Raw genomic sequence first — 12729 nt, forward strand, 5'->3', positions numbered from 1 at the left:
ATATTTAAAAACAAACATGTGAAATAAATAAACACAAAGCTTTAATTTAAATCTAATTTAAAATATGAGAAATAATAAGTATTGGAGTTGCTGACTATAGTGTGTGTGTGTGTGTGTAAATAGAGTGTGTGTCTGTTGTGTAACTCTAATCTCTGGATGGAAACTGAACTGATTATTTAACCGTCTGCTTTCGTTCAGATTAAAACTTCATTTAACATTTATTATAATAATGTAATTAAAGTTTAAATCTGACAGCAAACGTCTCTAATCCTCAGATTTGGAGACCGTTTGGTGTCATTTCTGCAAAGCATTCTGGGAAATGTAGGAAACCAATTAAAGGGAGAAATCTCCTGTTTTCACACAATAGAGACATCCGTTTTATTAAATGTATTAATAACTCTAATCCTCAGTCTGTCTGTGTTAAAAACCTGTTTATATGTTTTAATACATAAATAATAAATCACAGCTGAACTTTATTAACCTGAAGCAGTGAATCATGTGATGAGTCAGATTCATGCAATACTCAGATCAGCCAGCAGGAGGCTTTTATTTCTACAGTCAGTAAGTGAGACATTATTCAGAGGCCTTTTTACCTTTTGTAGTATTTTCATCTTTCTTTGCAGTATTTTTGTCCTTTTTTCAATCTTAAGAATTAATTATAAATGTTTAGTTTGACTAAAATACAACAACTTAAAACATAAAGAGGAGAAATAATTTTTTATCCTTATATAACAATATTGTGTGACTGCTCTGAGCTTCACATCTGGAGCAGTCTGGACCTCGTTTCTGCTCATTTTACTCTCTAATAACAGAGAAAGGACTCCATATATCATATGTTTATATACATGTAACCATATATCACACCATATATGTTTATATACTAACATGTGACAATCATCCCTGACTGGAAGCTAACAGCCTCATGTTGGAGTTAAACTCTCTATTCATAGTTTATAATAATAATAATGATTGTTTTATTATAAACTTATTGAGTAAAAGAAGAGAAACACTGAAGTGTCGTCTGATGTCAGGAGGTTTATTCTCTGCTGGTTAACTCTGACTCAGCTGCTGTCAACATCATTTATATTAAAATGTCTCTCAGTCTCTGCTTTAATATATATTAATAATAAAGCAGAGATTGAACTGCTGGTTAGATGTAGAAGCTGTTTATGAGCTGTGATGACCGGTCTACCAGCTCCTGTGTGTTTCTGTAGTTTCAGTCAGCTGGACGCTGATGGCAGATAAAAAGAGGAATGTTAATCATGTGTGAGTCTTTTCGCTCCGTCAGCTCTCATCTCTTCACTCTGCTGCTCCTTTAAACTCATCTCTCTCTATCTGCTGACTGTAGCTGCTCTCTGATCAATAATCAATAATCATTATTCATATTAAAACATCTCAGAGCTGAAACACACAAAACCTTGAACCGTCCTGTTTTTATATCAGAAATATTAATAAATGTATCAAACATCTACATTAATACTACTTTATACATTTTTAGCAAGTAATCATCACAACCTTCATTGAACTGTGATGTTTTGTACTTTATGTTTTATTATTAGTTAATAAAGGTAATTATAAGCTCAGTGATAAATAAGTGTTGGTAAGATGATGAATTCATAAATCAGTTAAACTAGATTTAAAAGCAGCATCAGGTTTGTTAAAATGTACATTTAGTATTTTTGTTGGTTTTATAGGAGATAAATTCAGACTGAACTCAGCGGCTCCGCAGCAAGACATCATGGACGTCCGAGTTACGCCCAGTTCAATATTATCAATATGTTAAAAATGATCAATAAGAGAAAACTGGATCAATGTGTAATTAAGGTTTTATTGTTTTATTAATGGATGAATTCAGAAAAAGACCTTAACCAGATCTTAAAAACTAGTTTTAAACGGCATCTTTTAATAGTCAGTATGAACAAGAGGAACGTGGGTCAGTAACTAATAAGTGTTGATAAGATGATGAATCCATAAATCAGTTAAACTAGTTTTAAAAGCAGCATCAGATTTGTTAAAATGTACATTTAGTATTTTTGTTGGTTTTATATAATTTGAAATGACATTTGCACTATTTTTTTTACCAAATGTAAGACTGAATGCTCCTGAAAATGTCAAATGGTGTAACCACAAAAGAATGATACATATTACATATTTTATCCTCCTAGAGAGAAAGAAAGAAGATAAAGGAGGAGAAAAGAAAGAAAGAAAGAACAAGAAGTGAGGAGAGAAAGATAAACATGTAAATGGTTCCTGATCTCCATGGTAACCAGAGTAAATGTAATATGTAGAACAAGTGTATTCCATTAGCTTTATTTAATATAAAGTTATAATGTAAGATCATGCCAAACTAGTTGATATGGTGTTTTATTGACAATTTACTGTTTTTAAGCAAGTTGAATTATTTGGTACAAATTTTTTATGGTTACACCACTTAGACATTTTTGCCATAATCCTCTAATATATTCTCTCTAAATGGATTAAAAGCAGAAATTTGATGCTGGGTCCACAAAATAAGTGTGTGAAGTTATTCATACGTTTATTTTATCATTTTAACCCTTTAAATTTAAACTGAACCACATGGACACTATAAAACCTTTTGATGTTTTAAATGTCATTATTAGTATAAGTCCACTTAACAAACCTGATGCTGCTTTTAAAACTAGATTAACTGATTTATGAATTAAAAATCTTACCAACATTTATTTAGAAAATTATTTAAACGGACAGGAGAGACAACGCTACAAACATTAGACTTTTATTCTGAAAGGACACACACCAACAAGGAAACAGTCATCCACTTACTCCTGCTTAGATCACTTCCTGCATCATTACATCATCATTACATCATTACATTGCACTTAACGTTACAGCCTTGTTTACAGTCGACGTCGACCTCATTAAATATTCACGTTTCATTTCCCTTCTTCAACTTCCTGTCACACTCTTTATATACAACACACGCACACCCACGCATACACACTCACACACGCACACACACTTAGCTTAGTAAAGGCTTTTAAGCTGGTATGGCTACAGGAGCTAACAGGAAGTGCAGGTTTAGCTTTTTAGCTCTTTCTCCGCCTACAGCAGTTACCATGACAAAAAGACTACAAAGACACAGTGGGAGCCAATCAGGATGAGGTTCACCTTGGGCTCAGAGCCAATGAGGAACAAAAACAACAACAAAAAAACTAAAAAAATAAAATGCTTGAACGATCATGTGACTCAGGAAAACATGGCGGCCTAATCTGCCCGGCAACAGATGACGCCGACCTCCACCTGTAGCGTCAGGTGACCAGCAGCTGGAGGTCAAAGGTCAATGTAGAGATAAATGTACCAGCCTCACATCCTGTAACTGATTAGCTATCAATCAGTCTGATGGATCTGTGACTCTGCACTGCCGACAAGCTACATCTTTACATTTGCTGATGACATCACAGCGCTCGGCCTCATCTCAACCAATCATGAGTCTGCTTACATGTGGGAAGCCTGGAGCACCAATCACAACCTCAGCATGAACATCAACAAGACAAGGAGATGATGGAGGTTCGGGCGGTGCAACCATCCCTCGCTCTACATCAGCAGAGAGGAGCTGGAGCGAGTCTGTCTAACAGTGACGGAGGAGCAACAACACAGCTTCAGTCATTGGGAAAGACCAGCAACGCCTCTTCTATCTCAGGAAACTAAGAAGAGAAAATCTACCACAGAAGCTGCTGATCAACTTCTCCCGCTGTGCTGAGAGCGTGCTGACGTTCTGCAGAGCCGGGAACAGGAAGCCAGAGAGAGAGTCATCAAAACAGCTGGAAAGATCATCAGGACTGATCAGGACTGATCAGGACTGAGCCGCCAGACCTCACAACTATCCTTCAATCTGGATCCTCAAAGACTCTTCTCACCCTAACCTACCTGTTCCTCCTGTTCCAGGTTCAGGTCTGTGAGAGGAAAGACTTCCAGGATGACAAACAGTTTCTTCCCCGAAGCAATAAGACTCCTCAACAGCCCCCCCCCCCCCCCTCTGCTGGGTCTGCACTAGCAGCAACATTTGCACTCAGCTCATGCACTTTTATTTTTATTGCACTTTATTGGTTTCAGTCCTGTAAGGTGCCATCTATCTATCTATATATCTATCTATCTATCTATCCATCTATCCATCTATCCATCTATCCATCTATCTATCTATCTAGTTTTGCAAATGTCTTAACTTGTATCACTTATTTTTCTAGAGATGCTGATCAAACACTGGCCAGATATCTGCTGATCAATTAATCAATCAGTGAATCGATTAACAGCACACAAAACTGTCATGAACTCATCTGAACTGTTTTTGGGTTAAAAACATCCGAATACGACAAGTGTGAGTAAACGTTCCCTCCATGTTCCCTACATGTTCCCCACATGTTCCCTACATGTTTATCTCCATGTTCCCTACATGTTTATCTCCATGTTCCCTACATGTTCCCTACATGTTTATCTCCATGTTCTCTACATGTTCCCCACATGTTTATGTCCATGTTCCCCAAATGTTTATCTCCATGTTCCCTACATGTTCCCCACATGTTTATCTCCATGTTCCCTACATGTTTATCTCCATGTTCCCTACATGTTCCCTACATGTTTATCTCCATGTTCCCTACATGTTCCCCACATGTTTATCTCCATGTTCCCCACATGTTCCCCACATGTTTATCTCCATGTTCCCTACATGTTCCCTACATGTTTATTTCCATGTTCCCCACATGTTTATCTCCATGTTCCCTACATGTTCCCCACATGTTTATCTCCATGTTCCCTACATGTTCCCCACATGTTCCCTGCATGTTTATCTCCATGTTCCCCACATGTTCCCTACATGTTCACCACATGTTCCCTACATGTTTATTTCCATGTTCCCCACATGTTCCCTACATGTTCTCAGGTTACAGGATGTGGATCATGGTATGACTGAAACTGATTTTGAGGCTTCGTCGTTGCTGCTGATCAAACACATGCTTTCAGCTGTTTCCATGGATACGAGCATTGCTGAGTTCTCGAGCCTTCGGTCCAACAGATCAGGCTCACGTCGGGTTCTGAAGTGAACCAGTTCAGAACCAGGTTCACAGTGTGCTGCTGGTCTCCTCCTGGACCTGATCTCTGCTGGTACGAAGCAGCAGTGACATCATCGATCAATTAATCGATTAGATGATCAAAGACTCAGTTTAAATATTCACATGAAACTGAATCTGAGAGTTTTTCACATTTTACTTAAAAACGATAAATTATCAAAATAAAGATTTGTTAATTAGTTTGCAACTAATCGATTGATCAACTAATCGATTGATCAACTAATCCATTGACCATTGCAGCTTTAATAAGAAGCTGTTTACTGTGAAGTTAATCAACCTGGTGGATCACATGATGAAGATGATGAAGTCTTCCTCCGGCTCGTCACTCTGGAAAGTTTTGTTTTATTTGCATATTTTAACGCGTCGCTCTGGTGGTTCAGGTCTCGGCGGACGAGGGGCAGGTTCTGGTTTCTGGGTCCTGAGTGACTGGAATGAAGGTTGGGAGCTAAAGTGTCTCAGTGTCTACGAACATCTGGATCAACAGCTGGTCTCACCAGTAGGGGGCGCTGGTCTCACCAGTAGGGGGTGCTGGTCTCACCAGTAGGGGGCTCTGGTCTCACCAGTAGGGGGCGCCGGTCTCACCAGTAGGGGGCGCTGATCTCACCAGTAGGGGGTGCTGGTCTCACCAGTAGGGGGCGCTGGTCTCACCAGTAGGGGGTGCTGGTCTCACCAGTAGGGGGCGCCGGTCTCCAGGCGTCGCCAGCTCTGCCACTCAGAGAAGATCTGCGCCGAGGTTCTGGGACTTCCTAACGGGTCAAAGTCCGTCTTCTCCACGTCTCTCTGGACCTGCAGGCCGGCCGAGCTCTCAGCGATCCGGACCGGGTCGCCGTGTGGATCCGTCACCGCCAGCCGGTAGTTGTCCCCGAGGTTGTTGTCCCAGAAGATCCGGTCCCGGGTCTGGTACTGAATGCAGAACTCGATCCTGTCAGCGAGGTCCAGGACTTCGGGCACGGAGACGGTGAAGGCGAAGGTGTCGGTGTCATGGCAACCGTACACGTTGTTCAGGTAGCAGCAGGAAACGTCGCGGTGGGACCGCCACGAGTCGAAGGTGATCCGGACCGAAACAGACTTCTCGAAGCAGACGTTCCGGACCTGCACGGTCCCCGACAGCAGGCGGTCCTGGACCGAGCAGGTCTCCAGACAGACCTGCTGGGCTTTGAGCCGGTTCCTCAGGTCCAGGTAGTCTGCAGCCGGCTGGGTGAAGTCCAGCACCAAACCCGACCCACCATCAGCCGATTCTGCGGAGGAACAGACGGATCGTCCAATCAGGAACCACTTAACCAGATTTAATGTGAGTGGCATCGACCAATCGGAGCAGGCCGGCTGACTCACCTGTCTCGTCCTGCAGCCTGCCGGCGGCACCCTCAAGCTCCGTCAAGTGGAACTGCAGCTCGCTCAGCGGATCGTCCTCCGACTCGTTGAAGACGTGGACGGCAGTCAGCGCCAGACCGCGAGAGTCTGCGAACACCACGCTCTTCTTCTTCCTCCTGAGCCACGCGCGGCTGCTGCTGCTCTCCTCTGCCGCCGATGAGGCCGCGGTTGCCGTGGTGACGCCGGAGGACGCCAGGCACGGCCGCAGCGGCTGGCAGCGCGGCAGAGAGAGAGCGGCCGCCGCGGAGGAAGAGCAGCGGTTGTCATAGTTACCGAGGAAGGAGCGCAGAGGGGGCGAGCTGGCGAGGCAGATTCTCACGGCCATGTCGACGGGCATGATGGGCGACGGACCCCCGGGGCGAGGGTTCAGGATGTGGAGAACCCTGCAGACACAGAACACAACTTTAGTCCTCCAGACACGAAGAAGAGATGAGCTGTTCCACTCAGATCTGTAGTGGAACCACAGTTACTGACTTCGTGCTCTTAACATTATAATAATCAGTAAGTTTAGTAAAGTCTGAATGAGGAAGAAGAGAAACCAGAGTTTAATCTGATGCCTTTTAAGTTAAATACTGTTTGACAGCATTCGTACAGACAATACAAAGATTTAATAGAAATGTACTGATGTTTCCATTCCAACAATGTTCACTGTGGGGTTCTAATAATTCTGTCATTCTTTCCATTGTACTAGATTTTCATGAATTAACGCATATTGTGAAACATGTCTTATTTAATGTTTACTTCATACTGCTCAGACAGCCTGATTTACTAGGATCCTAAATAAAGGTACTAAACAGTGTGGACAGTGTGTGTTTTGTGGTGATCTACTCAGAATAAGTGCACTAATAACAACAGGAGCAGACAGCAGTATTTAAATGAGGGTTTTGTGTCTTAATGGAGAGTTTGGACGAACAGAAATGTGATCAGGTTCTAGTGGAAGAGGTTAACAAACATATTGAGTTAGAGCAGAAACAACTCTGCATGGGAGAGTATTAGTGACTAAGTCAATGCTGTTAGTAAAACCACAAATATTACACTCAAAAAATATTAACACAGGTGGAAAAAACCTGTTGTGTGTGTGTATTGTGTCATTGTGTCTCCGTCTCCTCGTCTCCATAGTAACAGCAGGTTAACACCTGCCCTTCAATCCTATTATTTATAGACAGTTACTGTCACCAAAATTACCTTCAGGTTTGGTAAATCATGCAAACAATCCGTGTGCTAATTAACAAATTTACATTTTCTCCTCCCTGTATTTTACACACTGGAGTAAAAACGCCTCATATTACATTCATTACGGTAAACTGCTAATATTACATTCATTACGGTAAACTGCTAATATTACATTCATTATGGTAAACCTCTAATATTACATTCATTACGGTAAACTGCTAATATTACAGTCATTATGGTAAACTACTAATATTACATTCATTACGGTAAACTACTTATATTACAGTCATTATGGTAAACTACGAATATTACATTCATTACGGTAAACTACTAATATTACATTCATTACGGTAAACTACTAATATTACATTCATTACGGTAAACTGCTAATATTACATTCATTACGGTAAACTAAAATATTACATTCATTACGGTAAACTGCTAATATTACGTTCATTACGGTAAACTGCTAATATTACATTCATTACGGTAAACTCCTAATATTACATTCATTACGGTAAACTACTAATATTACATTCATTACGGTAAACTGCTAATATTACAATCATTACGGTAAACTATAATATTACATTCATTACGGTAAACTGCTAATATTACATTCATTACGGTAAACTGCTAATATTACATTCATTATGGTAAACTACTAATATTACATTCATTGCGGTAAACTGCTAATATTACATACATTAAGGTAAACTACTAAAATTACATTCATTACTGTAAACTATAATATTACATTCATTACGGTAAACTACTAATATTACAGTCATTACGGTAAACTACTAATATTACAGTCATTACGGTAAACTGCTAATATTAAAGTCATTACGGTAAACTATAATATTACATTCATTACGGTAAACTACTAATATTACATTCATTATGGTAAACTACTAATATTACATTCATTGCGGTAAACTGCTAATATTACATTCATTACGGTAAACTGCTAATATTACATTCATTACGGTAAACTGCTAATATTACAGTCATTACTGTAAACTATAATATTACAGTCATTACGGTAAACTACTAATATTACATTCATTATGGTAAACTACTAATATTACATTCATTGCGGTAAACTGCTAATATTACATTCATTACGGTAAACTGCTAATATTACATTCATTACGGTAAACTGCTAATATTACAGTCATTACTGTAAACTATAATATTACATTCATTACGGTAAACTGCTTATATTACAGTCATTACAGTAAACTACTAATATTACATTCATTATGGTAAACTACTAAATGGGCGGCGCGTATTATCTCAGCTGCATATTTTTTTGCAGGTGATGTCAAGTTTACACGTTTTTAAACACGCAGACCTTTTAATAAATCAATCCTTAAATCTTTTTAGAATTAAAAACTCTTCTTTTAAACTAAACACTAGTGGGAACGCAAAATATTAATTTATACACAGTTAAGAGTTTCCAGTCCAGCAGACAGCAGGTCCAGATCTGTCAGACTGGTAGTTTAAAACATGATGATGATGATGATGATGATGGTTAAATCAAACAATAATGGGTTTTAGGGGCTGATACTGATATTAGGGAGTAAAATAATTCAGATATCAATATATTGGCTGATAATGTTATTTACAGAATATTTACATTAAGACATTTTTTTTGCAATGATCCTCAAATGTGGTTATTAAACATTTGTAATAAAGGCCGTCAGGATATTTTACAGTTTAACAATAAATATTATACAGAATTTAATAATTTAAAAAACCCAGCATATATTAAACTGGACTTAAGAAACATGCTGAAGTATCCATCAGAGATCAGTTTGCCTGTTTATCTTTAAATACAACACAGGAAGTGAAACACTGAACTGAAACATGCAACTTTACACTAATGTTTTCTTCTGATTTATTTCATTATAATATCTCTGTAGTTTCTCCTCTGAGCTGCAATCATCATCTATTTATTTTATTTCTCCTGGAATTCAGAAAGCATGTGACTGCAGATGTTCCTCCAGTTAATCCTCTTTCAGCTCATCTGTATGTTTCTGTACGTTCACTCTGAGGATTATTCCACCGCTGTTAATGCTTCTGTTCGCGGGTCAGTGAGGTTAGTTTGTGTCACTGTGGTTCAGTCAGAGAGGTTCACATGTTTTAAATGAAGTCATTATTAGTATGAGTCCACTTTACCCTCCTGCTGTCCTCGAGTCAAGGAAAGAAGGGAGGAAGAAGGAAGAAAAGGAGGGAGGGAGGAAGGATGGAAGGGAGGAAGAAGGAAGGAAGGAAAGGAGGGAGGAAAGGAGGAAGAAGGAAGGGTGGGAGGAAGGAAGGAAAGGAGGGAGGAAGAAAGGAAGGAAGGGAGGAAGAATGAAGGAAGGGAGGGAAGAAGGAAGGATGGAAGGGAGGAAGAAGGAAGCAAAGGAGGGAGGAAGGGAGGATGGAAGGGAGGAAGAATGAAGGAAGGGAGGGACGAAGGAAGGATGGAAGGGAGGAAGAAGGAAGCAAAGGAGGGAGGAAGGGAGGGAAGAAGGAAGGATGGAAGGGAGGAAGAAGGAAGGAAAGGAGGGAGGAAGAAGGAAGAAAAGGAGGGAGGAAGGAAGGATGGAAGGGAGGAAGAAGGAAGGAAAGAAGGGAAGAAGAAGGAAGGAAAGGAGGGAGGGAGGAAGGATGGAAGGGAGGAAGAACGAAGGAAGGGAGGGACGAAGGAAGGATGGAAGGGAGGAAGAAGGAAGCAAAGGAGGGAGGAAGGGAGGATGGAAGGGAGGAAGAATGAAGGAAGGGAGGGACGAAGGAAGGATGGAAGGGAGGAAGAAGGAAGCAAAGGAGGGAGGAAGGGAGGGAAGAAGGAAGGATGGAAGGGAGGAAGAAGGAAGGAAAGGAGGGAGGAAGAAGGAAGAAAAGGAGGGAGGAAGGAAGGATGGAAGGGAGGGAGGAAGAAGGAAGGAAAGAAGGGAGGAAGAAGGAAGAAAAGGAAGGATGGAAGGGAGGGAGGAAGAAGGAAGGAAGGAAAGGAGGGAGGAAGGAAGGAAGGAAGGGACGGAAGAAGGAAGAAAAGGAGGGAGGAAGGAAGGATGGAAGGGAAAAGGAAGGAAGGAAAGAAGGGAAGAAGAAGGAAGAAAAGGAGGGAGGAAGGAAGGAAAGGAGGGGGGAAGAAAGGAAGGAAGGGAGGAAGAATGAAGGAAGGGAGGGAAGAAGGAAGGATGGAAGGGAGGAAGGGAGGGAGGAAGGAAGGAGGGAAGGGAGGAAGAAGGAAGGAAAGGAGGGAGGAAGGAAGGGTGGAAGGGAGGAAGAAGGAAGGAAGGAAATAAGGGAGGAAGAAGGGAGGAAGGAAGGATGGAAGGGAGGAAGAAGGAATGAAAGGAGGAGGGAAGAAGGAAGGAAAGGAGGGAGGGAGGGAGGGAGGGAGGGAGGGAGGGAGGAAGGGAGGAAGAAGGAAGGAAAGGAGGGAGGGAGGGAAGGAGGAAGGAAGGAAGGAAAGAAGGAAGAAAAGGAGGGAGGAAGGAAGGAAGGAAGGGAGGAAGAAGGAGGGAGGGAGGGAAGGAGGAAGGAAGGAAGGAAAGAAGGTAGAAAAGGAGGGAGGAAGGAAGGAAGGAAGGAAGGAAGGAAGGAAGGAAGGAAGGAAGGAAGGAAGGAAGGAAGGAAGGAAGGAAGGAAGGAAGAAGGGAGGGAGGAAGGAAGAAAGAAGGAAGAAAAGGAGGGAGGAAGGAAGGAAGGAAGGAAGGAAGGAAGGAAGAAGGGAGGGAGGAAGGAAGAAAGAAGGAAGAAAAGGAGGGAGGAAGAAGGAAGGTAATGGGGAGGAAAGAAAGAGAGAAGGAGGGAGGAAGGACAGACGGAAGGAAGGAAGGAAGGAAGGGAGGATGATACATCATCTTACCAACTCTTATTATCACTGACCTCATGTTTAAAATCACCAGATAGAATAATTCAAACTGTTTAATAAAATAATAAATGTTACATTAAATGAGTCTAACATGTTATTATATTATTAATAAGATACAGGAAGTCTGAAACTTTACATTAAATCACTTCTTACTTTTTACTTGTAATAGTTTAATACTTATAGTAACATAACGAGTGCAACTAGTTACCATCTGCTCCACACACACACACACACACACACACACACACACACACACACACACACACAGACACACACACACACACACACACACACACACAGACACACACACACACACACACACACAGACACAGACACACACAGACACACAGACACACACACCACAAACACACACACACACACACACAGACACACACACACACACCACACACACACACACACACACACACAGACACACACACACACACACACACACACAGACACACACACACACGCACACACACACACACAGACACACAGACACACACACACACACACACACACGCACACACACACACACACAGACACACACACACACACACACACACACACACACACACAGCTCAGAACTCGTTACTTCTGGTTAACTTTGAATTTAAATGACATTTAAATTCAGATTAATACAGTAAAACACACAGAACCCAGAACAAGCTGAGGAGAACTTATTAGAACATGAATAGAATCAGTATAACATGATTATAACACATTAGAACCCAGAGGAACATGATTAGAACCCAGAGGAACATGATTAGAACCCAGAGGAACATGATTAGAACCCAGAGGAACATGATTAGAACCCAGAGGAACATGATTAGAACCCAGAGGAACATGATTAGAACATGATTAGAACCCAGAGGAACATGATTAGAACATGATTAGAACCCAGAGGAACATGATTAGAACCCAGAGGAACATGATTAGAACCCAGAGGAACATGATTAGAACCCAGAGGAACAGGAAGAAGAGGAACAGACCGACATGTTGCTGCTGTGGCGCAGTTGCTTTTCTCTCACCTGCAGTTCATTGAAAAGTTTCAGGTTCGGTAAAATCCGGCAGAATCCGACTCAACCCGAACAGAGACCAAAGCTACAGACCGGAAGCTCGGTTCTGTGTGGTTCTGGTTCTGTTCTGGTTCTTTTTGGTTCACATTTCAGCCATTTTAGAGGAACAGAGCCGCTGCTGCTGTCCTGC

General features: G+C 41.3%; 1 protein-coding gene across 1 annotated transcript; it reads right to left on the bottom strand.

Moving 5' to 3' along the window:
* Window positions 1–2524: 2524 nt before the first annotated feature.
* Window positions 2525–12729, bottom strand: LOC134003406 (protein phosphatase 1 regulatory subunit 3C-B-like). The gene is made up of 3 exons (XM_062442606.1): window positions 12552–12729; window positions 6435–6856; window positions 2525–6340 (listed from the first exon to the last, which is right to left on the bottom strand). Exons 1-3 carry the CDS (start codon window positions 12560–12562, stop codon window positions 5769–5771), a joined length of 1005 nt encoding a protein of 334 aa, XP_062298590.1. The 5' UTR covers window positions 12563–12729; the 3' UTR covers window positions 2525–5768.

This window comes from Scomber scombrus, chromosome 21 (assembly GCF_963691925.1).
Source record: "Scomber scombrus chromosome 21, fScoSco1.1, whole genome shotgun sequence".
Taxonomy (NCBI): domain Eukaryota; kingdom Metazoa; phylum Chordata; class Actinopteri; order Scombriformes; family Scombridae; genus Scomber; species Scomber scombrus.

Bases quoted from the DNA above. Each gene is read 5' to 3' on its own strand.
- LOC134003406 (XM_062442606.1), bottom strand. The intron at 6,341-6,434 runs GTGAGTCAGCCG...GTTCCTCCGCAG, and splicing joins CAGGCTGCAGGACGAGACAG to AATCGGCTGATGGTGGGTCG.